At 43.5% G+C, this 25,611-nt stretch overlaps 1 protein-coding gene across 1 annotated transcript in view; it reads right to left on the bottom strand.

Moving 5' to 3' along the window:
• The window catches only part of LRRIQ1 (leucine rich repeats and IQ motif containing 1), a 1,358,071-nt gene that overhangs the window by 120,295 nt on the left and 1,212,165 nt on the right, over nt 1-25,611 (bottom strand). The window contains exons 24-25 of the mRNA XM_078678880.1: nt 6,449-6,509; nt 1,488-1,608 (exon numbers count right to left, since the gene is read on the bottom strand). Of these exons, the coding sequence (XP_078535006.1) occupies nt 1,488-1,608; nt 6,449-6,509 (182 nt within the window). The remainder of the gene's footprint in view (nt 1-1,487; nt 1,609-6,448; nt 6,510-25,611) is intronic.

Here is a 25,611-nt window from a genome sequence, read left to right as displayed (position 1 = left end):
AAAGAGTCAAAATAGGATCAGTCAACGTAACTGCCTCACCAATTACCATATGGCCGCCAAGGTGGACCCGAAATGTCAATGACACCTCAAGGAAACAATGGCTGAGGACTAGCAAACAGCTAAAGCTGTCGCACCAGACCAACAAACTGACTGTTGTATGAAGTCATAGTACTAAACAATCTGTGCATTATGATCTCACAACCATTAGTGCGCAGAGGCCCTCCGTTGTAAGCTGATTCTAGCTCCCAACCCTTAATATCAGGTGTTAAATTGTCGATTTTTAATTAAATGGAAGCTTTAAAGCACCATGTGAGACAGAAAAACTCAATATGAGAGGAAGATGCTTTCTGTTATCATTGAACCTGATGCAAAGATTCATAATTATGTCCATTAAAGATCAGCAGCACCTCCTCATGAAAAGTATATGATTCCAACAACATTACCACAGAGACATTTAAATTATGCATTATTCTGCTCTGTCCCTGTTATTAAAATATAGATGCAGAAATAGTGCGAGGAGTTTCAATACTTCAAGCAAAATAGAAATGTGCATGCTAGAGAGCTCCCTGTATACTTAGGGGGTGGAAGGCCTTTGCATTAGTTAAGTGATGCCAGTAGGTGGTGCTTGTATACCTTACCTCTCCTTATAGGGCTGCCAGCCTTGTATTCAAGGCCCCAAGCAGTACAACTCCAGGTGCGTCTCTGTGAGCGCTGTATACAGCCCCCGAATCATATCTGCAAGTCGTGTTTAACTGCCTCCCAGCTCTATGGGCAGCTCTCGGCTGCTACATGTAGTTAGGTAGACAATTTATATTTCACCCACAATAAAATAAATATAAATCAACGTGAAATAACTCCTCGTTTCAAGGTGGACTCGCCTGAACTGGAAGACACCTCTCGTAACTTTTAAACTCGAAGACTAGTGTATAAGAAATGAGAGTGATATCCTACATATATAGCACAAAGCCGGTGTGGTCAAAACTTGCAGTGACATTTCTATGGAGAAAAAGTGCCAAAACAAACGTTGTAAAGAATGCGAAACGCAAAAAACCTTTTTTTTTATTAGTGGTGTTATGTAAATTATAGTTGAAGAAAAGTGAAAAACCGTGCAGCATCAATGGACAAAATGTATTTTGGGAGGACACCTGTTTTAAAGAAATCGTCGCTTTTCAGGTCGTTGTAACTTAAGGTCTGAACTGGTAGTAAATCAACCCAGTGTACTTGTAGTATTTGCCACACAAGAGATTGCACAAAAACATTTTCAGAATGCCCGTTAACTAGTAATCATAGAATAATTATTTGGCAGATAGTTATGTTTTCCCTTTCAGAATGTGGGAAAGGTTTAAGGGCAGGAAACAATATAGGTTTAGTCAGACATTCTGGCCAGTGGTGCTGCAAACCCTATCGTGAAAAAATGTTCCTCAACATTCAGTCCCAGCACCCTTTCAAGCGACTTCAATAGAACTTGTAAGGAAACCGCAACTTACTTGAAGAACCCGCTGAGTGTCTGTGTGCCTGGCTGGGCCTTTCCGAGCTCTGAGTCAAAGCACTGCCGCTGGTCACGGACACGAGGTCGACGTCCATGGGCTCTCTGCCGACAAGGCTGGCCTGGGAGCAGTGGGGGAGAATGTATACAATCATGAAACCACACTATGACATGCTGTCGATGCAGCTCATGTTACCCCCGCATAAACAAACAGACCATGTCAAACAAGCGTCTTCAAACCCCACGGCCCGGCAGAACAAATGCACTATGTCAAAGCACTTTTGTAAATAAGAAACGATTAAAAAATTGTGGCTTGCAAAGCGAGTCGGCTCGGCAACAAAAGAAAACATTTCGGCGCAGTCGTTCTGCAGGAAAGCGATCTTGTAGACAACTGATGAAACATTAAACAGCTTAAGGTCTTTTATGGGGGCGGTGTACAATTTAAGAGCTCGTTATATGCCAGATATGCCATAGAGCATTATTTCTGGTTCTATGTAAGTGCTATCCAGAGTAGGGCTCGGTTATACCAATCAAGTCATTTTCTATTTCAGCTGCAGCTCGTTAGCCGGGGCCGCTAAGATGTGTGCTCTTCATGGAAGAGCACAGACTGAAGGGAAATGCAATGTTTACTTCTGCAGTACATCACTCATATGCAAAGAGCTTATGGTAAGGATGGATTCACGCATTTCAAACGGGGCACACCACATGCACCTACAGCGGTATTGTGTATGGATGGCTCCGCTACCACTAACATTACTTATACCTATACCTTATTATTTCTTGTGGCAGATTACACAACGGCAATGGACATAGTCTTACAGAAAGGGCTGCGGGTGCTTCAGGGAACCTCTCTATAAGCATTGTGCAGACACACAGTTTGCTCGTCTGCATAGAGGCTCCTGCGCCATATTATAGGCACAGGCACATGGGCAAAGAGGCACTCGGGAAACACTAGCACGTACAACATAAGACCGTTTGTGGCCCATAAAGGAACTGTTAGGAGATGGCGCGGACAACGCTTGGAGCTTTCAAGAACACCACAAGAATGCTGAGCACTCGTTGACTGCACCCGGGGCGTCATTGAAAATGATGCCCAGGGCCCCCCTCACCAACCCCAGAATGTGAAGAGAGGCCCCCCAGTCTACCATATCTCACAGATAATCATTGGACTTTGGCGGAATGGGAGGCCCCTTAAGGGTTGGGGGGCCCTGGAAGATAGCGCCTGCATCACAGGGGTGTGCGTTACGTCCGTGGACTGCACCCCTATGCAGGGAAAGGCACGACCGCCTTCCAAAAGCTGAATGGGATCTGGCTACAGTGAAACGCACGTGGTTTAGACCTCTGCTTTGTCTTTTATTGCTGAGCTCTCTCCGTTGCATGCTTAAAAGAAGCTTGTTTTCCGTCCAAACAGGAGAGAGGCCCAGACTGTACCAGGCGCACACAATGAACTCGCTCTCCTATGGAAAGAGGGCCTGTGCGCTGCTTACATAATCGGGTCATTGATGTCATAATCCACACGTCCTGTTTGTGAGTGTGTGCAGGGACTTTGGGAGCGACCATGTGGATTTCAAGCAATGAGATCTGTCGACTGAAAGCTGCAACGCCGCCTTCCACTTACTGGAATGTGTGCTCTGTGTTTTGAGTTGAGGCACTGGAACTTTGGCATATTCACAGTAGAAACAGGCATATTAAACTGAACCTATGTTGGTAGATTTCCAAAAAGTTGGATTGCTGTCATCAGTTGGCTTGTCGTTTCCAGGTAAACATGAAATGCCCATGAGCCATCTGGTTTGTGCTGCATGTTTGAAAGGCTCCTTCCTCCAACGATATTGAGCTTGCTGTGTCATTGTGCAACAATGTCTATACATTCACCCCAGTACAGAGATCTGGGCCTAACTCCATCGTTTTTTTGCTCACCATACCATTCCAGTGTGAACCCAGCCATATGCAAATCAGTCTTGAGCCTGCGCCCAATGGGAACAGTCCAGCCCGAACTGCCAGGCCAGGTCCTCCCCGAACTGGAAACAAGCATCCTAGGACCAGTTTCGGGGTTTCACCCCTTATCAGCCAGTATAGCTTGACTTCAGTGGCATGGAGAGCACGGGACCCACATCTGGGCATACCTGTCCCACTCGGGGTAACAAATGCAAACAGAACAATTAATGGACTGAATGCATAACAATGTCATACATTCACCTCAGTACAGCAATCTGGGCCTAAATCCATAGTTTTTTTGTTTGCCATGCCATTCCAGTTTGAACCTAGCCATATGCAAATCAGTCTTGACCCTACCCAATGGGAACAGTCCTGTCCGAACTGCCAGGGGAGTTCTGCCCTGGACTGGAAACAAGCATCCTAGGACAGGTTTCATAGCCCTAGGTTGGTAGGGTATGCCCAGACGTGGGTCCCTTGCTCACTTTGCTACTGGATTCAAGATAGCCTAGTGTTACCCCGAAACCGGTCCCAGGATGCTTGTTTCCGGCCCAGGGAAGACCTGGCCTGGCAGTTCGGACTGGACAGTTGGCTGATTTTAGTTGTTTATTAAATAATGATAAAGTAAATGTGTGCGTGTTAATCACATGAAAGATCATGAAGATACTAACAGGGTCTTCTATGTAAATCTAGAATACAAACATAGGTTTAGAAAACGAAACGTAAAAATGTAGAGGTAATACCTTTTGCAAAATCAAAAAGAGAGGCAGGGTAGTGGGACACTCTTATACCCCAGTATAGATCAAGTAAACAGAACAAGAGTGTTCCAAGGTAGTAACGAACCACCGGTATGGAGCAAACAAACGACTTCACTTAAGGCGTTAAGGAAAGCCCTCACTCACCACCTAGTGATGACATGCTTCATCATCGGGCCCCACAAAAGAGACCTAGCGTCCCTTTTGTGTGCTTCAACGCCAGATCTACTGCGGAGCGGGTTGGTGGGTAAGGACAGTGTTGTGCAAAGAAATATAAGTGAGTGGTGAGAGGTTAAAAAGAAGTCTGTAGTGTATCAAAATTAGCTTTATTTAGATGACCACTAAGGACTTAGAGATAAAATTATGTGTAGGAAATGCGTCCACAATTAATTAAGTGGTAGTTTCCTAAGTCAGTCGACATGTTTCAGCCACGAAACGATGTAAATTTACCTGGCATTCATCAGGACTCAGTGTGAATAAACCCTGGCGGTATGGACTCTCTAAGGCTCACCCTTACCTAGGGGCGTGAAAGTGAAAATTAAATAGTGAAAAAAGTGCAAAAAATTAGAAAGAGAAATTATCTTTCTAATATTTCCTGGTTTAGGAGGCTTCCGAATTTACGGTTTCTGCACTTTTAGGGTGTAATGGATTCACACCATGGGTCACAGGAGGGGGGTGGGAGCGTAATTGGCACACCGCCCTCGACGCTCGGCACCCGTTGTATACCTGTAGCGACCCTCCGATGGACCCCGAAGATTCCATTGGAGTCCTCGGGGTCCATCGGAGGTCCACCAACCCGCTCCGCAGTAGATCTGGCGTTGAAGCACACGAAAGGGACGCTAGGTCTCTTTTGTGGGGCCCTGATGATGAAGCATGTCATCACTAGGTGGTGAGTGAGGGCTTTCTTTAACGCCTTAAGTGAAGTCGTTTGTTTGCTCCATACCGGTGGTTCGTTACTACCTTGGAACACTCTTGTTCTGTTTACTTGCAATACCTTTTGCTACAGCATTAGTAATGTGTAGCATTTATATATTAACATTTAACCAAAGCCGCAAGTGTTACCCACTCCTTAGTTTCACCCTACCATTTTTCCCTTTACATACATCTTATCACTGCAGAGGAACACCCATTGCTCCCATGTCACACTTCTCCCATCCCTTCTTCTTCTCGCACAGGCTCTTATACCATCACTTTTAACTTCCTTTACTCTAACCCTAGCCGAACTTTGACCGCATCTTGACTCCATCCGTACCCTTACCTGAATACTGACTGTAATCCTTCTCCAACCTTAATCATAATTCTTTTTCTTACACTGTCTATTACTCTACGCCCTAAGGCTAGAGGTTAAAGGTAACAAGGTAACCTATTAAATCCCCTTACGTGCTCTCGAACTTTTACCCCAATCTTAACCCTAAATGTTAACTCTACCCTAAACATACACCTTACCGTGCTCCATCCATCATGTCAAACCTTACACTAACTGTAACCCCTAATCATAACCTAAACCTAATCCTAAACTTTCCCTTAACCAAATGCCTTGCCCAGACCCTAAGTCAAGCGTTTTTTCAAAATTTTTTGTATAATCTACTTGTGGAGTCTATTTTTTTACTTTTTTGTCATTCTACCTTTATTCTAAATGTTTTAACTCCAAATCACACAGGAGCTGAAGCTTTCCTCAAAACGTGGACATGAACACTACAGTAGTAGCCTTTGCCTGCAAAAATGTCCTCGAGAAAGAAGAGAATGCATATTTTTAACGTCTAGGACTTGAATATATCCACTTCTTTGTAGTACAAATTCTAGCCTCGTTGTATTTGAAACTGATAACATTTGCCTGTATTTATCTTTTTTGGCTCATTCTTTCAGAATGCACTCTCCTTCTGTCAATAGAAGCAAGTAGGGTGGAGTTTTAAGGAAGTGACCTACTTTATGTGGAGATTGCTATTGGTAAAACATGTTTGCCTTGTCAATGTGTCTCTTAAGGTCCAGCCCCTTTCCTTTACCTACTGGAGTTGTTCCTGGACATTGAAATTGTAAATGAACAGTCTGAGTGTTTTCTAAATGGTTTGAGAACATTATCAGATAGGAGAATTGCTCCTTTGCTGGGAATCTGCGAGACAAACTCAATGGAACATAAACTACTGTAACCTCATTGTACAGGAAAGTAGTATTTCACCATTGATTGCCGAATATACATAATTGTCAGAAGGGTTTGCTATTGTGAGTTTCCCATTACCAATGCACGTATTATTAGAAAACAGAATATACTTCTCACCACAAGCTGAACACGACCACCATTCAGTATTTCAGGATCCAGTTCAGGCAGGAAGCGATTGCTGCGAGTAAAATAATATATGTATGTAAATAATTTTTTTAACATTCATTTGTTTATATATATTTTTTAATATATTCGGATCACCTGGCTTTATCCACAGTGGCAATGGAGCACTATACAATTAAGGAAATTAACAGAAGTAGAGTAACAATACAGACTATGTGGAAGAGAAGAAGACAAGTTTAATTATCTTGGTACAGGTGGGTCTCTGGATCCCCTCAACATGTCAGCAGAATTGGGTTTAATTTGAGTTATTCTGGATGTTGATTTCATATTCATGATGCTTGGAAGCAGAATGCTCGTTTGATTGAAAGGTATTTCAGAAACATAATAATGTACACCCCTGTGTACTGCTACATTCTTCAAATGTTTTATTCTAATGAAATCCCCTTAAGAATACATACAGGGCCACATGTGTAAAACAATTTTGTATTCACAAACAGTGTGAATCGCAAAATGTGGCAGTTTGCAAATGCAAAGTGGCCTTACCGAATGCCTTAAAAGCATCCGCAGGCAACACTTAGGTAATCGCAAAAATAGCGATTCCTTAATTTGTGATTCCAAATTGTGAATTGCAAAATACATGTATGAACCATTCACAATTTGTCAATAAGCCTGAAAATGCAATTTTGTATATGCAAAATACCACCAATTCAGATCAGGTGGTAACCAGGTGCAAGCTATTTAAACAGGACCAGAGGGCCTCAGAATGTTTCACAATGGGAGTGCTCTACTTTATAGCGAGGAGTATAAGCATCGAGCAGCAGCACAGAGAAGGAGGTGGAGACGACAGCACTTGTTTAGATGGCACGTCACACTATTTGGTCAGACAGAGGATGAAATCTATGATACATATAGATTAAATTCAACTATAATTTTAGACCTAATAGCTGAACTGCATCCACAACTGCAGCGTCAGACTGGCAGGACCAATGTTATTCCCACACATGTGCAGGTCTTATATTCTACGCTTTAAGTTACTCTGCCTGACTCACAAGAACATGTACGTAAAAGGCCCCGCTTTCTGGGCCAAAAAACTAACCTGGTATTTACCGAGCAGAACCCTGAGATCTAGCAATCAAGCGCTTCTTGAGTCTCCCAGAATACGCACTACCACATGTGGAGGGAGATCTTTCTCCTTCCTCGCTCCATTTTTTGGGAATAAACTACCTTTACATCTACGCACCTTAAGTGATCACAACTGTTTCCGTAGGAATTTAAAGACATGGTTGTTTGACATCTAGCTGCATTGTAGTCTTATCCTTTCAGAGACATCCACCAGCGCCAGGAGACTCTTGAGTGATATGTGCGCTCAATAAATGTTTATGATTTGATTTGATTTGATTTGATTCATATTCACTGTACCTCCTAGCTTCAGGGAGTTACCAGGGGGTAATAGCAGCAGCAGGTGGGGTCTCCCAAAGTGCTCTGTTGCACTTTTTCAATGCATTACTGGACACTATATTGCAGAGGATACACCAGTATATCAGATTTCCTACAACACCACAGGAATTGCAGCTAACTAAATTACAATTTTACCAGGTTAGCCAATCCCCCCATGTAATTGGGTGAAATGATGGGATGCATGTAGCTAGAAGTCCCCCCTCAGACAAGGAGTACATTTACAGAAACAGGAAATGCTATCATTCACTGAACATCCAAATCATACACAATGCCTCACACATAATCACAGACATAGTAGCAAGATATCCAGGTAGTAGGCATGATTCGTTCATCTTTAGACACAGTGGTATACATACATGTCTCCTTGGCAGTGAATTTGGAGAAGGAGATATGCTTGGTAAATGCATGCAACACAGTCCTGCAGACTGTTTATATGGTGACACATTACAGTAAGTAATCTATTGCCTTTTTTCCTGTAGGTGACAGAGCATATGCTGTGTGCTCCTTCACTCTCACCCCATACCCAAATCCAACTACTCCAAGCGAGCAGCAGTACAGTTCTGCGCACAAAACTACAGGCAACGTGATAGCGAGGTCCTTCAGATTATTGAAAAGTAGGTTCCGCTGCCTACATATATGTGGACGTGCACTGCAGTAGAGGTCTGAGATATGGTGTAAAAGTGTGACCACTTGTGCCGTGTTGCACAACATTGCGACTTCCAGAGGCATACTTTTGGACCTATCAGATCCAGACACAGATAAGGAGGACGGGCAATGTAGGGCAAGGCAACCTGGAGCCAGAACAAGGGCAGCAGAGGGCACACTTGGTGCGGAAATACCACAGAATTATTTTTTGGGGGAGTAATCATGAAACAATGCACCTCATGACTTAAATAATACTGTGTTTCATTTACCTTAATCTGAGGTAAACTGTATTGCCACAGGCGTTATCATGATACATGTATGAGAATATGTAGTACCTAACTGGATTTCAAAATACAACATGCTCAATAGTCAGCACAGAGTGCCACCTGCAACAGGTTACTTCACCTATTGGCATGCCAGGGTCCAATCCCTGTATACTTTTTATGGCCATGCACAGCACTGGACAGGTCAGTCTGTACACTGCCCTCACTTGATGAGGCCTCAGACACCATGCCTTGCCTCGCACTCCGCCGTCTGGTTTCAGTCACTGGGGCAGTGATGTCACTGTTCCCTGCACCCATACTACTTGTCCCAGCTACTGTAGCTATCTGTAACTGTTCAACAGCATTGGTGACCTGCACCAATCCAATGGCCATGTCAGAACTGCAGTGGGCCATTTTCACCTGCATGGCCACAGTGCGCCTAGACAGGACAGCTGTGCCATTGCTCAGACGGTTAACTGCCCTGGTGTAACCATCCAAACGGCCCAATAGGTGACGGTTTTGTCTGTGATGTGAGGTATGCTCCCTCTGCATGGGGTTACAAAGGTCTCTGATGGCACCTGTCATGTCCCTGAGGTTTTCTACATTTGCCCTACGGCTCTCTCCCACTGTGTTGGTCAACGTCCTGATGCTGTCCACCATGTTGCTGTTCAGAGACACCAGCAGGGATTGCATTGACCGCATGTGTCTTAATTGCAGGAGCTGCACCTTCACCATGGTGCCCTCCAAATTGGCAAAGACAAAGGAGCCCTCTCCTACCTCAGATGCACCGTGTGCTCTTGCCCTGAGTCTCCTGCTATAGGAGTTGCGGTGCCACAAGTGGGACTGGTCAATTAGGGGGTGGTCCTGCTCAACTGGCGTCGACTGCAGCTATTCCTAGGTGTCATCGCCTTCTACCTCGAAGTCCAGTAGTGGCATTGTGGTCACTGTCTCATCTTTCTCTGCTAGTGCCTGGGTCTCCTCTGGTTCACACGTTGCTGTGTCATCAGCCTGTGGCGCTGGTGTACCTGTGACAGTAACAGAACCAGTTCAGTATGATGCTTGTACAGTGCTGTTACAATTTTAGTAACATTTTGGAATACTTTTTTTTGTAAACTAAAACACAGTGTGTCTATTTGCCACATGCATGTGATTTGTATTTGGGCCTATGCTGCTAGATTTCATCTGCTCTTCTTGCATTTTGTGCTCCTGACTACAACTCCCATGACGCATGGCCGGATAAGATGTGGACTGGGGTGGTAGTACGACTATAAGATCTAGCCTTATTTAGTGTGCTTTTTGAAACTTGTATGGGACAATTGTACTTTGGCATGCATCTTACCTTGGCTGGTGCTGGGCGTGCCTGAGGTGCCGAAGTCTGTTACACCACTGATGACTTCAGGCAGTAGGGTGGACTCCACCAATTCATCAAGGGGCATAGATGGGTGGATGGTCTGCCCCCAGTCTACTTGATGTCAGCAAGCCTGCTTGCCACCTTCTCCTTTACCCTTGTCCGCACGTCATACCAGAGCTTGCACATTTCTTCGATTGAGTGCTGTGTGACCCTTCACAGTGCTGATTTGTTTCCTATATGTCCAGCCAGGTTTTTCTTTTCTTCTACTCAGGAACATGGAGGGAATTATTTCTAACCAACTTGCTGTGGCTCTTCACAACTTCCTCTATTAGGACCTCCAGTTCTTTTTGACTGAACTTCAGTTTTTTCTACCTCCTGCATCCTTTCCGTTGTTCTGGGATGCCATGCTGGGTGTCTCCTCACTCTGGATGTGCTCCTGAAAGTGGGACTGGTGCTCCCTGTCTCTTTTTTAGCCTCAGGCCCTAGGATGCAGCGTGGGAAGCCTCACTTCCTGGTTGTGAGGTTATCACACTGCTCCTAAGGGTGACAGTTGCAATTTGTGCTTACCTATTTGCGATTCGCTATTATTACAGAATTACAAATAAGTAATCACAATTTGCGAATGAGAATATTTTGAAATAGCAAAAATGTAGCTGTTTTTTTTTAATCTGCAAAGCAATGGGGCAACCCAGTATCCCTCAAAACCTGGGCATATGCACTATAAAAAACAGTTGTTTCTGTCGGGAAGACAACAATATCTTTGTAATTTGTATATTTAGAAAGGTGATTGAAATACAAATGACAGATGAACACACACATAGAGAGACTGTGAGTGTATATTATTCTCAAAAAGAGCGATATTGTACTATATGTTATTATGATTATTCATAAAACGGGTCAGAAATTACCACGAAGAAAACAAGTGAAAAAGAGCTGTCCGGTAATTCAATTGATAAAAATGGTGCATGTGAGCGTGATTATAGTGACACAGTGAGTATAGTGACAAAGTGACAACATTTGTGTATTTAAACACAGGGGTGGCATAATACTGTACCTATAGTTACAATGAAGGCATAGCGAACAAGGTCCAATTACAAATTCAAACACAATCACCCTCAGCTTAATAATTGAATTATATAATTTTTGTGCTAGAAGGGCATCTTAAGACATGGATGGACAAAATAACTGTCGATGTTTCGACCCTCAGCAACAACATTAGCTGAAGAAGTCAAAAGCGGGTCTTCATCACGACATGATGGTGTTTTGGACAGCCTGCAGGGAGAATCTGTATAAGTGTGTGTTTCATATGTAAGAAAACATTGCATTATATGGACGGGTAGGAAAAGAACTCATCGGGTCTTCGATAATTGAAGGACTCCAAGGTGGCAAGCCAAAGGGGCCTAGAGGTGGGAGGCACCAAAGGGGTCATCCATCTGGAAGCCAAGGGTGGAATAAATCCGGTATCTAGGTAAATAGCGGAGGAAGAGGTGTAAGTGTCATTTGTGATTACCTATTTGTGATCCGGTAAAAATTGCTAATTGGTAATCGCAAAATTAGATTTTGTTACATGTGGCCGATAGTTCTATAAATATACAATATTGACTCTTTTTAACTGTGTGTTACACTGCTTTCTGGAACTACTAATCATTATATGTTACGAGCCAGCACAAGGCCTGGCAATCTGCACAATCCAGGTTTTGTGTGGGTGTGAACATTTCATTTGCCAGACCCTGATGCCAGACTCGTGCTTTCAATTACTGCATAGAACAAGAAGAAACAGTCAACTGACTATCAGGCTCAACGGCTGAAGGATTTGACAGAAACTTGAAACAGAAAGATTTTGAAATCACGCACAGGGAGTGACAGCATGGGCGTCGATTCACAAAAAATCAGGGTTAGAGGTCATAGGGTATGAAACATCACATACCTTATGACACCAAGTACATGGCAAAGATTATCCCTAGACCTGTCCTTAGCCCATCAACTGTCTCCAGTTTAATCATGAGGGGTTCTGCGGAGGGTAACGTATTGGACCCCACAGAGTAAACAGGGCTCTTGAAGCCCTGTTTACATTCTTTTTTGTCACTTGCTGCATGAGCCCCGAAGTCAGCAACATCAGTGCCAAGAGTATCAAAAGGAAAAACCAGAAGTAGCAGCTCTTCACCCGTATAAAGGATAAGATAGCATAGGATAGTAGCTTCTAAAGCGCTCGAATGCTGAGGCGTCTTGGCGCTGAGTGTGTGAGGAGGGAAGATCTATGCTGTAGCCTCAGAGGTTTCATTCACCAGGAAACAGCCAGGTCTTCAACGATTTTCTGAAAAGCATCCGACTGGGTTGAAGTTGCAAACAAGTTGGAATTCGGTTCCAGAGCTTTGCAGCGCAGTACGATAAGCTCTGGCCACCCCACTTAGCTCTTCGTATTTTCGGGATATTAACAAAGCCCAAGCTAGCGGATTTGAGGGTTCTGGAGGGAGAGTACCACAAGAACAGACTCTGGATCTCAGCTGGCCCGCCTCCGTAAAGAGCCTTGTGTACCGTGCAGAGGGCCTTGAATTCAACTCGTTGCTGAACAGGGAGCCAGTGAAGTGGCCTTATGGCTGCCGAGGGGGGGTGACCCTTTGGTATGTTCAGCAGCAGTCGAGCCTCCATATTTTGCAGAGACTGAAGTTTGGTTTTCTGCGACTTGTCAATACCCATAAACAAGGCATTGCAATAGTCTAGTTTTGAGAGGAAGAGCCCTACTACAACAGTTTTTCGAATCTCCTGTGAGATAAATGGTAAGATCTTATGAAGACTTTTCAATAAGTAGAAACAGGAGGAGGTTAGCTGGTTTACCTGGGTTGAAAAGTTGAGTTGATTGTCAAAGATCACACCACGGTTCCTAACCTTGGTGGTGGGGGAGGGGCAATCGCCTGCCTGTATTGGCCACCAGGTTTTATTCCAAAGTAAGGGACCTTTCCTGAACTACAGTACCTCAGTTTTCTCTGTGTTAATTCAAAGAAAAATTTGGCTCACCCAGCTCTTCTGCCAGACAGGTGTCTGTGACCGATAGTATGAGCTGTGAGTCATCGGCATAAGAGACCAATGAGAAGCTGTGCTTTCGAACAAGTTTGGCCAGAGGGGTGACACACATGTTGAAAAGCGTGGGGGACAGAGCGGAACCCTGCGGCACTCCACACGGGAGATAGAAGGTGTCGGACCGCATGTTGTCCCAGACTATATTCTGCTTCCTTGCTGTTAGGAAGGAGGAGTGGAGGGCCAGAGCGGTTTCCTCGATTCCCACGTCCTTCAGCCACTGCACTAACACCGTGTGGTTAATGCTGTCAAATGCCGCCGATAGGTCTAGGAGAATGAAGACCACTCTACCCCACTTGTCAATTACTTTCCGTACCTCCTCCATCCCCATTATCAAGGCCGTCTCTGTGGAGTGGCAAGGTCTAAAACCGTCCAGTGTCGGATCGAGCAGATTACTGGCTTCGAGATACACGGTAAGCTCCTTGTTCACCGCTTTTTCCAGAATCTTGGCCGCCATTGGCAACTCTGAGATTGGACTACAGCTTTTTGGATCAGTGGGGTCAAGGGCAGGTTTTTTCAGGATCGGCCTGATGCAGGCTCTTTTCCATACGGCGGGGTAAATGCCAGACTCTATAACTTTTTTTTAAGAGAGGGGTTAACTGAGCACTGATATGGTGAGATGTTAAATGCATAATTGATGGCGGGTAAGGGTCATTAGGGAAGCCCGACTTTATAGATAGAATGAGATTATTAAGCTCTTTCTGGGAGAGTGACTGAAAACGGACTAACTGAGCAGGCCCAGTCTTATCCTCCTGCGCTGTGCTGTTAATGCTAAGCGCGCCAGCTTGGGTGTTGATGAGGTCATAGATCAAGTGAATCTTGCTTTGAAAGAAAATAGCCATTTTATTGCAGAAAGCTTGGTCTGGTCAAAACTGATTGTTCTGGGTGGGTTTGGCTAAGAATTGGATGGATTTGAACAGCTCCCTCTTGGAGTTACTGGCAGAAGAGGAAGAGGTGTGGCGCCGCGGCTAGGGCGACTGACTCCGGCTTCTGGGGGTCACGGTTCGATCCCTGGCACCGGCGGCAGATTAGCTCAGCACCATGTGACTCTGGGCAATAGCTTGCTTAATCTTCCTGACGGCCCCCAGCGCCTAGAGACCCTTACGGGTGATTGTGCGCTTTACAAATGTGGATTATTATTATTATTATTATTCAATTTTTGTGGTGAAATAGACCCGTTTTGCTACGATAATGGCCTCCTTGTATTTTCTAGAGTTAGGTTATAGGCCTCTTTGTGCTACTTGCTGTAATCTGACCTACACACACGTTCATTTCTTCTACAGTTTATTTTTATCCGTTTATGGTCAGGCCTGTACCATGGCGCTGATCTTTTAACTGAGATAGTGATTTCAGGTACAACACAGTTAACCGCAGTGCGAATCCAGTTATCGAACTGGTGCGCTGCTTCACCGTTGTCTGAGACCAGTGTGGGAGGGCCGCTGCTAAGAGCGTTTTCTAGATCCTTCCCGTGTATCTATCCCATTGTCGGATCCTCAACGTGAAGGTGTTCCCGGGCTTGGCAAAGGGTTGCTACTTGCCCTAATGTCAAAGTAGATTGCCCTGTGATCTGTCCAGGGTAGTGGCAATGTCTTGATCATTGAGATATCAAGATGGTTGGTAAATATGCCATCCAACGTATGGCCGGCCGAGTGTGTAGGTTGAGACACTAATTGAGTAAGCTCATGTGCGGCGAGATTGTCCATGAGTCTGGCAGTATCAGAGTTATTGTCTAGCTGCAGGTGGTAGTTAAAATCGCCTAAGATGGTGATTGAGGAAAAGTCTAGACAGGACTCTAATAGTGTCTGGAGGGCTTGCGAGAACTCTAATCTTGGGCCCGGTGGTCGGTAGACAGGTCGGTAGACAGAAATCCTTGAAAGGAGGATGTGTTGCTTAATTTGAAGGAAAAACGCATTAGCTCTGCTGGGAGCTCTATGATTTGTTGGACTTGCACCTTTATGTGGTCTCTGTGAACTACCGAGATTCCACCCTCTATGTTCCCCTTCCTGTCTTGTCTGCTAACTGTGTACCCAGGAGGGAGGGCCGTGTTCCAGTCAGCATCTGAAGAATCATCAGTCCAGGTTTCAGTCAGAAAAACTATGTCAGGCCTGTCTAAATGTAGCAGACATTATAGCTGGTATTTATGCTTCGCGAGAGAACGTCGATTCACTAAGATGCATTTCAGCGACTGGTCGGGTCCTAGTTTGGCGCCTTTGGTCAGAGGAGCAGTGTGCGTTTTGCAAGCCCGGGGGAGGTTTGTGCAGCAACCATAGGTATCGGTCTCTGCCTCGTTAACGCCGGTCTCCACTGACCCTATATCATCCTCGACATTGATGGAGCTCCGCAATGTGCTTAGTCTGAATTTACAAGCTAAACAGGTAAACTGTTCCCTCATCTCTCCCGCTAGATAGACCTGGGGTGCACAACACTCACCTCTCCTGAGATCGATTAGTTGGTTCCTGGTAAAGACGCGCACCCCGTTTTGGCCAGGAGTTCTGGCCCTGGGCCCGCTACGGGCGCAGGCGGGCTTGCCTTTGGCGCCTATAGAATATATAGGACCAGTACTGTATATTATAATAGTACTATCCTATATATTCTTAAATGAGTATGTGATTTGTTAGTGGAACAGTGTGTGATCTCTAAGCACTACCACATAACGTTCCCAAATTCTACAAAATACAAATTTGCAAAATGATAATGCACATATTTCTAGCTAATATGAAGTCATTTGTGTTTAACTGTTTTTTACTTGTTCTTCTGACCTCAGATAATTTAGTGTGGAGTGTTTGTTGAAGCACTTCTTTTCTACTTTATCTAAAAGTAACTGAAGCCCTCTTATTTTATCAAGAATATGGGGCAACACTTTTACAAACTATAGCAGAAAAAAGGAGGGTGTCGCCTCGCTTAACTGATATTTTATGAAATTCCATTTTTATTTGTCACCCCTTTGTATATACAGCATCAGTTTCCGAAAAAAAGTTTATTTGTAATCGCTAAATAAAAACTGTTTCAAACCTACTGATTCAAACTTTTGCTGCGCATCCACACCTCCCCGTCAGAAAAGTAAACACCACATTAAAAGTAAATAGTGCTCCTGGGAAGTATCCCACCCGCAAACTTGATAAAAAGAAGACCGCAAGACACTGTTATTTTTCCGCCGTGATTTGTACACCACACGGCAATGATATAAATGGCCCTTATATAAATAAAAAACAATTTTTACCTTCACAATCCCTGTCCACCACCATGTGACCACTGTACAGAGTTAATAGTGTTCCTACCCTCCCATCTACTACTTTGTTTTCCCGTACTCCTTTGCAAGTGCGTCACAAAATGACTGACAACAGTGAACCGTTCCCACCAAATAAGGAGCAAACTTGTGCTCCGAACACTTTAGCTAATAAAATGTCCATGTTGTTCCGCAGAGGAGGAGGGAATGGCTGCCAATACGTCTACTTTTAATGCTTCACAGCCACTGAACATTAAGCTTTGGAAGCTCCCGCTTGGAACACGTTACCCAATGAAATATTCCTAATACTCCACGGAGAGGGAAGGAATCGCTGACAACACTTCTACTTTCAATGGTTTACAGCCAATCAACATTAAGCTTGGGAAAGTCCTCCTTGGAACACGTCAGCCAATCAGATGTCCCTCCTACTCCGCGGAGCACAAGTGAATGGCTGGCAACACTTCTACTTTCAATAGCTCGTAACCAACCAACATGAAGCTCTGGAAGCTCCTCCTTAGAACACGTCAGCCAATCAGATGTCCCTCCTACTCCACGGAGGGGAAGGGAATACCTAACAACACTTCCACTTTCAATAGTTTGCAACCAATCAACATTAAGCTCCAGAAGGTCCTCTTTACAACATGTGAGCCAATTAGAGGTCCTTGCTACTCTGCGGAGGAGAAGTGAATGGCAGGAAGCACTTCTACTTTTGATGGTTTGCACCCAATGAACATTAAACTTATTGTTGGAACACCTCAGCCAATTAAACGTTAATTGTTTTCCGAGCACACATACAGAACACGCCCTCCCACATATTAATAAACATCCTGTAACAAAGTGACTCTATCCGTAACAAAAGTGAACACTGCATGATAAATAAACATTATTCTACATTATATTAAAGAAAGGCCGCAATACGGCGCATTGTTGTTTTCCCAATATAATTTCCACAGCCTACTGCACCCCCCTTACAACATGAGTGAAGCCACGGGACTGCAGGGGCCCCATCGAGTCCCCGCTATTATTCTTTTAACAAATACCCCCGGGATCCTATTTCCACAGCCTACTGAACCCCCCTCCCAACGTGAGTGAAGCCCCAGCGAGCCCTCGCTATTATTTTTTTAACAAATATTCCCGAGACCTAGCCCTCCCAGGGGCCTCATTAAAATAAAACGCAGGAACCCGCGATCCCTGCGCCAATTGCGCCGATCTTTATTTTTTTTATCATTCTTTTTGGCCGTGGGGGTCCTTCTGGGACCCCCTGAACAGGCCTAGGGGGTCAGGGTGTTTCTACCCTGCCCCCTTCTCTTGTTTTATACCTTTGTTTCTCAGTTTTCTGGTAACTCACTTCTACCGAGCCACAAGATGACTGCCAACACTTCCTGGTTTGGCGTGCTGGCAGCCAATCACAGTGTAGCTCACGCAGGCGTCTTCGGCTCCGCCCAGATATCAAAACTTATATTTTGCTAATTTCTCAGGAACTACTGAACGGACTTACATCATTTTTAAAAAGGTCACTTTCTGATCCAAGCACTACCTTTCTGTCAAATTTGGAGCAATTCCGTTCAGTAGTTTTGGCTGTATCCTTGCACAAAGTTTCCTATGGGAAATTGATTTTTCACTCTTAAAAGTACACCATTTAAAAAAGAATTGCTTTCTAAACCAAGCTCTACCTTTATCCCAAATTTGGGGTAATTCCGTTCAGCAGTTCGGGCCTGTTGCTTGTCGCAAAAGTTACTATGGAAATGAACATGGGGGAACGCGTTTTGGGACCCCCCTTTTCTCTCAGCCCCCGCTTGATGAATCACCCCCTTTCAGGATAGGAGCTGACTTGGATAGACTTTTTTTGGTAGAATTTCACAAAGATTCGTCAAATGACTTTTGCCAGGCTATACACAGTCTTGGAAACATGCTTATTTACTGCCCCTCATAAAAAAGTAATCTGCAAATCTGGAATTCTTTTCAAATTCATAAGCCTATTTATCTGCTCCTGGCTCTTCCCAAAACATTAGAAAAGGCAGCGATTCGCCAAATTAACCAGCTTTTAAAAATTTATAATCTCCAACATGACTCCAAATCCAGCTTTAGATCTTGCTACATCACTGAATCAGAGTTATTGCACGTCACGGATCTACTAAATTGAGTATTGATCAAGGGTGCGCAGCCATAGTGGTCCCACTGGATCTGTCCATCGCTTATGATATGGTTTCACACTGGATATTGTTTCAGCTTTTATCTGATTGTGGCATTGGTGGTCTAGCGCTATCATGGATTTGGTCCTATTGGAACACTCCCAATCAGTGTTTCTCCCACCTTTACTGTCTTCATCAAATCCTCTCCCTTATGGTGGTCATCAGGGTCAGCCCTCAGCCCCACTCTTTTTAATATCTATATGGCTCCACTAGCCAAACTTCTTAGATGGACGGATGGAGTAAGGGCAGTCGGAGAACTGGATATATGTCCATCTGCCCAATTTGGATGGGCGGACATGAAGATATTTTTTTACTGTCCGTCACCATCAGGTAAACTTTGGTGGTAAGGGACAGTAAAAAAGAAATAATGCCTCCCTCGCAATGGGAGATGACTCCCATGCGAGGGGGTATTATCCTTTTTATTTTCAAAACGTAAATCCCTCCTTTGGATTTTCTTTTTGAAAATAAAATATAAAACTGTTTGGTGCATGGCTCTATTATGTTGCCAAAGCACTGGACCAAATCGCAAAAAGAATTGACAGGAACAAATCACAACTGTTTCTGTACTGCTTTATAAATTAGCGCTACTTGGCAGTCACTTCTAGCTGGTTGTACTCCTCTCCAGGACAACAGAGTAATTTACTCCATCGCCCTGGCAGGACCTCAGGCCTTGCGCAAGGATATAAATGAGACCCTAGGTCTTTCAGGCTTTGAATAATGAGAGGAGTATTAGGTAACGGGTATCTGAAGGGACAGCTATGTCAAAGGCAAGCTATTAAGGGTGTACACAGGGGATGAAGAATAAAGTATAGAGTATATGGGGGGGGCCCTTTGTGAGGGGGTGGAGTATAAGGAATATTACCAAAGCCTCACTCCTAGTTGCTAATGGCAGAAATCCTAAATAGATTCATTATCAAACGTTTAGAATCAAGAACAGGTAGAGAAAAAAATCAGTGTTCTCAGGTGTTTCAGTTACATACTTGGGTACTTTCATTATAGTCGTGCAAGTTGTCAGCAGCCCAGGACTATGGACGGCACCTGTGCAGCGGTACTAAGTCATCACAGTCCCCTATTAATAGGGGAGAAATACAACCAGTAATCCTTGCCCTGCTGAAGATAAAACCCCTATTTAGTCTCACTAACTACAGTTAAGGTCAGAACCCATCAGTCCTCATGAGCTCTCAACCTAGGACCATATTTTCCTAACCCATGTGTGAACTATTCACCTCCTCCCCTCATTGGACAAAGGGGAGTGTGGGGGCGCTTCCCTCATGTTTTTTCCATCATTCCATTGTCAAATATCTCTAGTAGTTGATTTTATGTTCCATATACAAAACTGTCCACCTTGTTTATTAGCCAAGAGGGCCTGTGGTCATTGTAGATGGGATAAAAAGCAGACTATCACCCGTCTTACAGTATTTCTCTTGTTATATTTTCGGTTCCTGATCCCATACGCTCTCCGTAGCTCCAAAGGCGGACACATTCTAGCTTGGTGAGTTCTAGGATAAAATGGAGCACAAAAACTATCATGTTATCTTTTTCCAGAACTCCTGAAAATTGGAGATTATCCAGCTGAATGTTATCTTCTAAGTCCATACATTGTTTTTGCATGTACCAATGATCCTGTTCCCTATTGATTGTGGTCAGCATTTTTTGTTCTCAATTCTGTCAATGCCACGAACAGTTGAGAAATAATGGCAGCTACATCAGCTTTCATCAAGATGACTTTAGTGGACGTTTTTTAACTTTGAACCTTGACTAGAGAAATCAATGAGGTCAGGCCATCAACTCTTTTAATATCATCTCCATAGCCGCACCCTGTGCCATTAATTACAGGTTCTTTAGTAGTCTGCGGCTTTTCCCTGGCAGTGCTTTTGTAAACAGGAGTTATCGTTCTGGTATTGGCATCTGAGGATTGTGCTCAACCTGGGTCACTGGTTCAGCTCTAACGTAACTATGATGAGGATGGGAGGAGCTAACGGGTGCAGTCCCTTTAATAAGTGGGTTTCTGGAGCAGATCAACTCTATCCTGTAAAACAAATATCACGAGTCTCGAGCAAGCTAAAATGTGCTTTAGGTCTGTACAAGTCTATTTTTCAAGCCTGCAAACAACCTCTTCTTTAGCGCCAATCAAAAGTCAGAGTAGTGGCCTCAATGTTCAATACTAGCTGTCCAATGTCTTCATGTTGTTTTTTTAATGATGACTGAGTTGCATGCTCCCCTGGGGCAGGGCCCCTTCAGTATTGCTGGTTAAGTGTAGTGCCACAAAATTATCTGGCCCTTGCCACAAAAATTAGCAGGTGTATGGCAGTGTGGAAGACATATTTAAGACACCAAGGCATGAGTTTATATGCCAGTTAGGAATCTGACATGTTTCCAGGATGGTCGTCAACAAGAAATAATGTGCAGCTCTCTTTCTATTGCTACTGCCGCTGGTCTCCATTACTACTGGTTGCAGGTAACTGGCCACACCCTCCAGGACCTGCACACTTGGGACCTACAGCCCTGCAGAAAAACGCCCACCCCCGCTTGTGAAGCCCACGGGGCTGACCACGCCCCTGTCAAGGCCTGATTCAGTTTCACCTCACAGCGCTGTGCCAACCCCTCCAATGGTACCAGTAGGTCCGCTGCATCTCCACCTCTATGCCCATTCACAGGTCATCTGGCCAGTCTAGAGGGGGCCATGCTAACTTCTCCAAAGGGTTGGCTGCCGCAGAACTTCAGAGATGAGCCTTTTTTCCGTGCACCCGCCCACAAAAACATTGCTTCTGTAAACTATTCAGAAGTATAAAATTAACCATCCTTGCCACTTTTGAATCCCACCACCACAGAACTGTACATGGTCAGCCCATTTACGCTTATTATTGTTACCAAGAAAATTATTCACAGAATGGAAAAACCTCCTTCTAGCTCTGTAAAGCAGAAGCAATGTGAGCAGAAAACATGTGACAATTTTGGCACGTACAAACATTCTGTTAGCTTGCATGAAATAAAACAGGGAATCTTATGTCATAGAGAAATCAAATCCAGGCTTAGCACTATTCACTAGTGAAGCACTGACACAGCTTAATTCAATACACAAACATCAAATATGTGAACATGCATCAAGGCAGACAGCAAACTTGTAGAAAAGCGAGTCTGTACACAATAAATAGGTTGTCAGGCTTCATCCACAAAACCAGGTATTTGCAGTCTGCATTACAAAAATACGGAAATTAGCTATCATCAAAGATGCAGCCACTAAGCCACCAGTAATCAAACTCATTTTTTATCTTGCTAGGGGGACCTACAGAATACAGGATACTGGCATGCCTTACACACTCAGAAATTAAACTCATTGAATATTCATGTTCAGTACACACAATGGAATAATCTCTTTTATGCACTTTATACTCTTTGTCAAAATGGCACTCTGTTAGTTAACGCTTTTATTAATTCTCCATCAGACTGGAATCTACTAACCAATGTAAGCTTCAATTTTGAAAGAATCGCAGTCTGTACGTCAGTTTCCTAGTTGTCTACACTGCAAGTCATTTCCCTATCTGAGAGGCACCATTTAGGTAAAGGAACCCTTGCACTCCATGCAACCACAGTTGGGAGGCCACAATTGCCAACGTCTTTGTGATCTCCCATGGTGCTGATGTGTGGCAAAATTGCAGAACTGTGGACTCAAAATGTGTACCCTCTGCCAAAAACACTCTTTGTTGGCCAGAACAATCGGAATATATAAAAAAATGAATCTTACATATTCCTGGGCACCTTTAAATGAGCTTAGCAGTGCCAAATTGTGTGTATTAGAGATACAATCAATGGTCCTGTCTTTTTCATCTACTTGTTGAGAGCCAAGAGGTCTAAAATGGGCATTTATAGCTACCCTTTGCCATAAGAATGTATATAAAGTAAAATTCCTATTTGGCTTTGTTTCTCTGCATCTCTTCTCTTCTTCTAAAAACGTATCTTTTATGCATCTATCTGTTTTGGCAGAAAAGGGCAGTCTGAAGGAAAACTCTTGAAGCAAAGACTGTACTTTCTTCTTTATCAGCCATTGACCTAAGGTCAGTCGTCTCACTCCTAAAAGACCTCAACCCACCTCTCACCATTGTCATATGCTGTAAGAGATTTCTCAACGTATGTTCACCTTGGCCCCAGTGGCCTAAACCAGAGCTGTTGTCTTAAGTTAAGTTTGGCTTCTGCTCCTAGATGACTTCCTTTTCTAGGACTGCCTTCTAAAAGGAAGTCTTCCAGCAAGCCTAGACCTCTGCAGAGTTGAAGGCATCAATTGGGTTTGCTCCAAAGTACAAAATGCTAATTAAAAGCTGGACTTTTTAAATGTATCTAACGGTTGGACCCCTTTGTCACTAAATCGTTTCCCTCTATCAGTGGTAATCTGGGACTTCTGATTGCAAGCCTGGGGAAAAACTTGACGACTGAAACCAAGAACCTCTTGCTGCCAAAAAGGTAGAGTGTTCCCTCGCAATGCAGTCAATACCTCAACGCTTAAGATGAATCCATTCTATCAATTAACATCTGACATGATTTGTCGCACTTAGCATCAGGCAAATGATTGACTGTGTTCTCCACCTGCTGCTATAGTATATATTTGGATCCCACAGAATTACAGGCCTCAATTATGGATCTCAAAGCCAAAGAAACTCCTGCAGATGCTTTGTTACCATTACATCTCTTCTCTTGGAACCTAGTGACAAGTTTGGGAAATCATCAGGCATTCCTATGGAGTTGGCTATATCCACTATTAAGAGGTCAAACAGCCAATGACAGCTTAGGTAAAATCGATTACCCATCGATTACCCCCACCTCCATGTATTAGCCATAATGTTTTAAAAGCCTCAACAAAAGGGGAAAATGGCCACTCATCCTGAGGGCTGTATATAAAATGTCATTAACTCTGCCTAGCACACTCACCACTTGAATTGTGGGTAGTATACACCCAAAAGTAGGAGATGCCCTATGTAAGTGTAGTATATCAAATTTATGTCATCCGATTAGGGGGTTGGCAGCACCTCATATTCACTGGTGAGATGCCTGTACCCTTTGAATCCAGCAAGTCATGCAGTGTCCCATTTCCTTCATCGTAAATTAAATAACAAACGCCAACCAAATAAGCCCACAAGGATCTATGTGTTTCTATAATAATAATCATACTGGTCCTGTGGGACTCCTTCAAAATGAGGCACCCACCCTTACTCAATGTAAGGCACCCTGAATGAAACAATCTATTCCATAATGTTAATTAATACAATGTGTGGGCCTTCATGTAGAACATGTATTCTTCATAATCATTTCAAGCATCAAGTAGGTACAAAGAGGCAATTGTCATATAAGGTCACAAAGTGCAGACGTCACAGTGAAAGTGAGGTGTATAATATGATTGTGTACAATTAAAAAGCATCTTTAAGTGATAATCCCCCACCTCTATATATAAACAAGTAGAATCCTGTTCAAAATCATAGTTCCACTTTACAAACTCAGGGCCAGGGGATCTAAATGACGACGTTTTGACCACTGAGCTGTTTATAGGGTCTCAGCGGGACATGTCCTCTGGAAAACCTATTACCTACAAGAGAAAACATGAGGCCTATTCAGAATGCTATATATCCAGCAAGGTGTCAAATCAAATAATTATGCACTTAACTCACCACATCAGAATCTTAGTAAAGACATTACAAATTATTCCGGAGTCCAGCAATAAGAAAATCTATAAAATTACATACTTGAGTTCAAAATAATATTAGTAGATCCAAACTGATAATGAATATCTTACTAGAACATTGGAATGTTGAGCTCTCCATTGAAGACAATGGAGCGCTCCAGGCTTCTAATAGCTGGTTGAAGCCGGAGCATCAACATTCCAAAAATTATGGAAGTGTACCTTTGAAGGTACACTTCCATGCCATAATTGTGGAAATTGCAACTCGATCATTAAAGGCAATGAAATCACACATCCATGTATGGAACCAAAATCAAGTTGAGAGTCACTGGTACATGTGACAGTGTAAATTTGATCTACATGTTGAAATGTCCTTGTGGCCTCATTTACGTGGGGAAGACCACGAGGAAAATCAAGACTCGCTTAACTGAACACAGAAGCAATATAAGAATGAAATCAACCAAATCAACCGTCGCAGTACATTTCCAAGAACAAAGTCACAACTTGAGTCAATTGAAATATTGTATCCTAGAAATGGTTCCCACACTACCGGGCAGAAACAATGACCAATTTCTTTTAAGGAGAGAACTATATTGGATTCACCGCTTATCATCAGTGCAGCCCAAAGGGCTCAATGAAAGACTGGAATTCAGTTGTTACCTATAACGATCATCTGGGGGCCCCCAGAATATCATACTGTGTACCGTTTTTTGATGTTATAATTGTTGAGTTAACCATACACATTTCAATGTATTTTCTACTTGAAAAAGAGTTCACAGACGTCTTTGTATAGTATCACATGCATGTAAATACCGATATAAGTTAAACAATACTGATTGTTACCCGCAACTTTTTCTATTTTATTCACGACCCTCCGGTATCAGACATTTCACACCCTCCATTTTTTCACTTTTCGTATGAACGCACTCATATTAACTAATAAAGTTTCGCTTCTCCGATGCCCCGGTGTATCCATAACTACCCAGCACCTATCACAAGACGGTTAACAATGTACGCGATCACGTGATCGGTATCACCGTATCAGAAAGAAACTTAGTTTCTTCAAGAATCACAGAAGACCCATTTGGAAACTACGTGTTTCCAGGCACCCGACCACACACTTCCGGACGCCACATTGAGACACCAACAGCCGATACTTACTCGGTAAGGCATTTCCCTTCCCGAAATCCCGCTCTTTTCGAACATTTATTCTTTTTTAACATCCATTCGTTTTTAGTTAAAAGACCGTTTATTCCTCTGTTATATCTTCACAGTATCA

Source organism: Lissotriton helveticus, chromosome 1_1, assembly GCF_964261635.1.
Source record: "Lissotriton helveticus chromosome 1_1, aLisHel1.1, whole genome shotgun sequence".
Taxonomy (NCBI): domain Eukaryota; kingdom Metazoa; phylum Chordata; class Amphibia; order Caudata; family Salamandridae; genus Lissotriton; species Lissotriton helveticus.
Note: the sequence above shows the minus strand (reverse complement) of the source record. Positions and strands in the feature narration are given on the sequence as shown.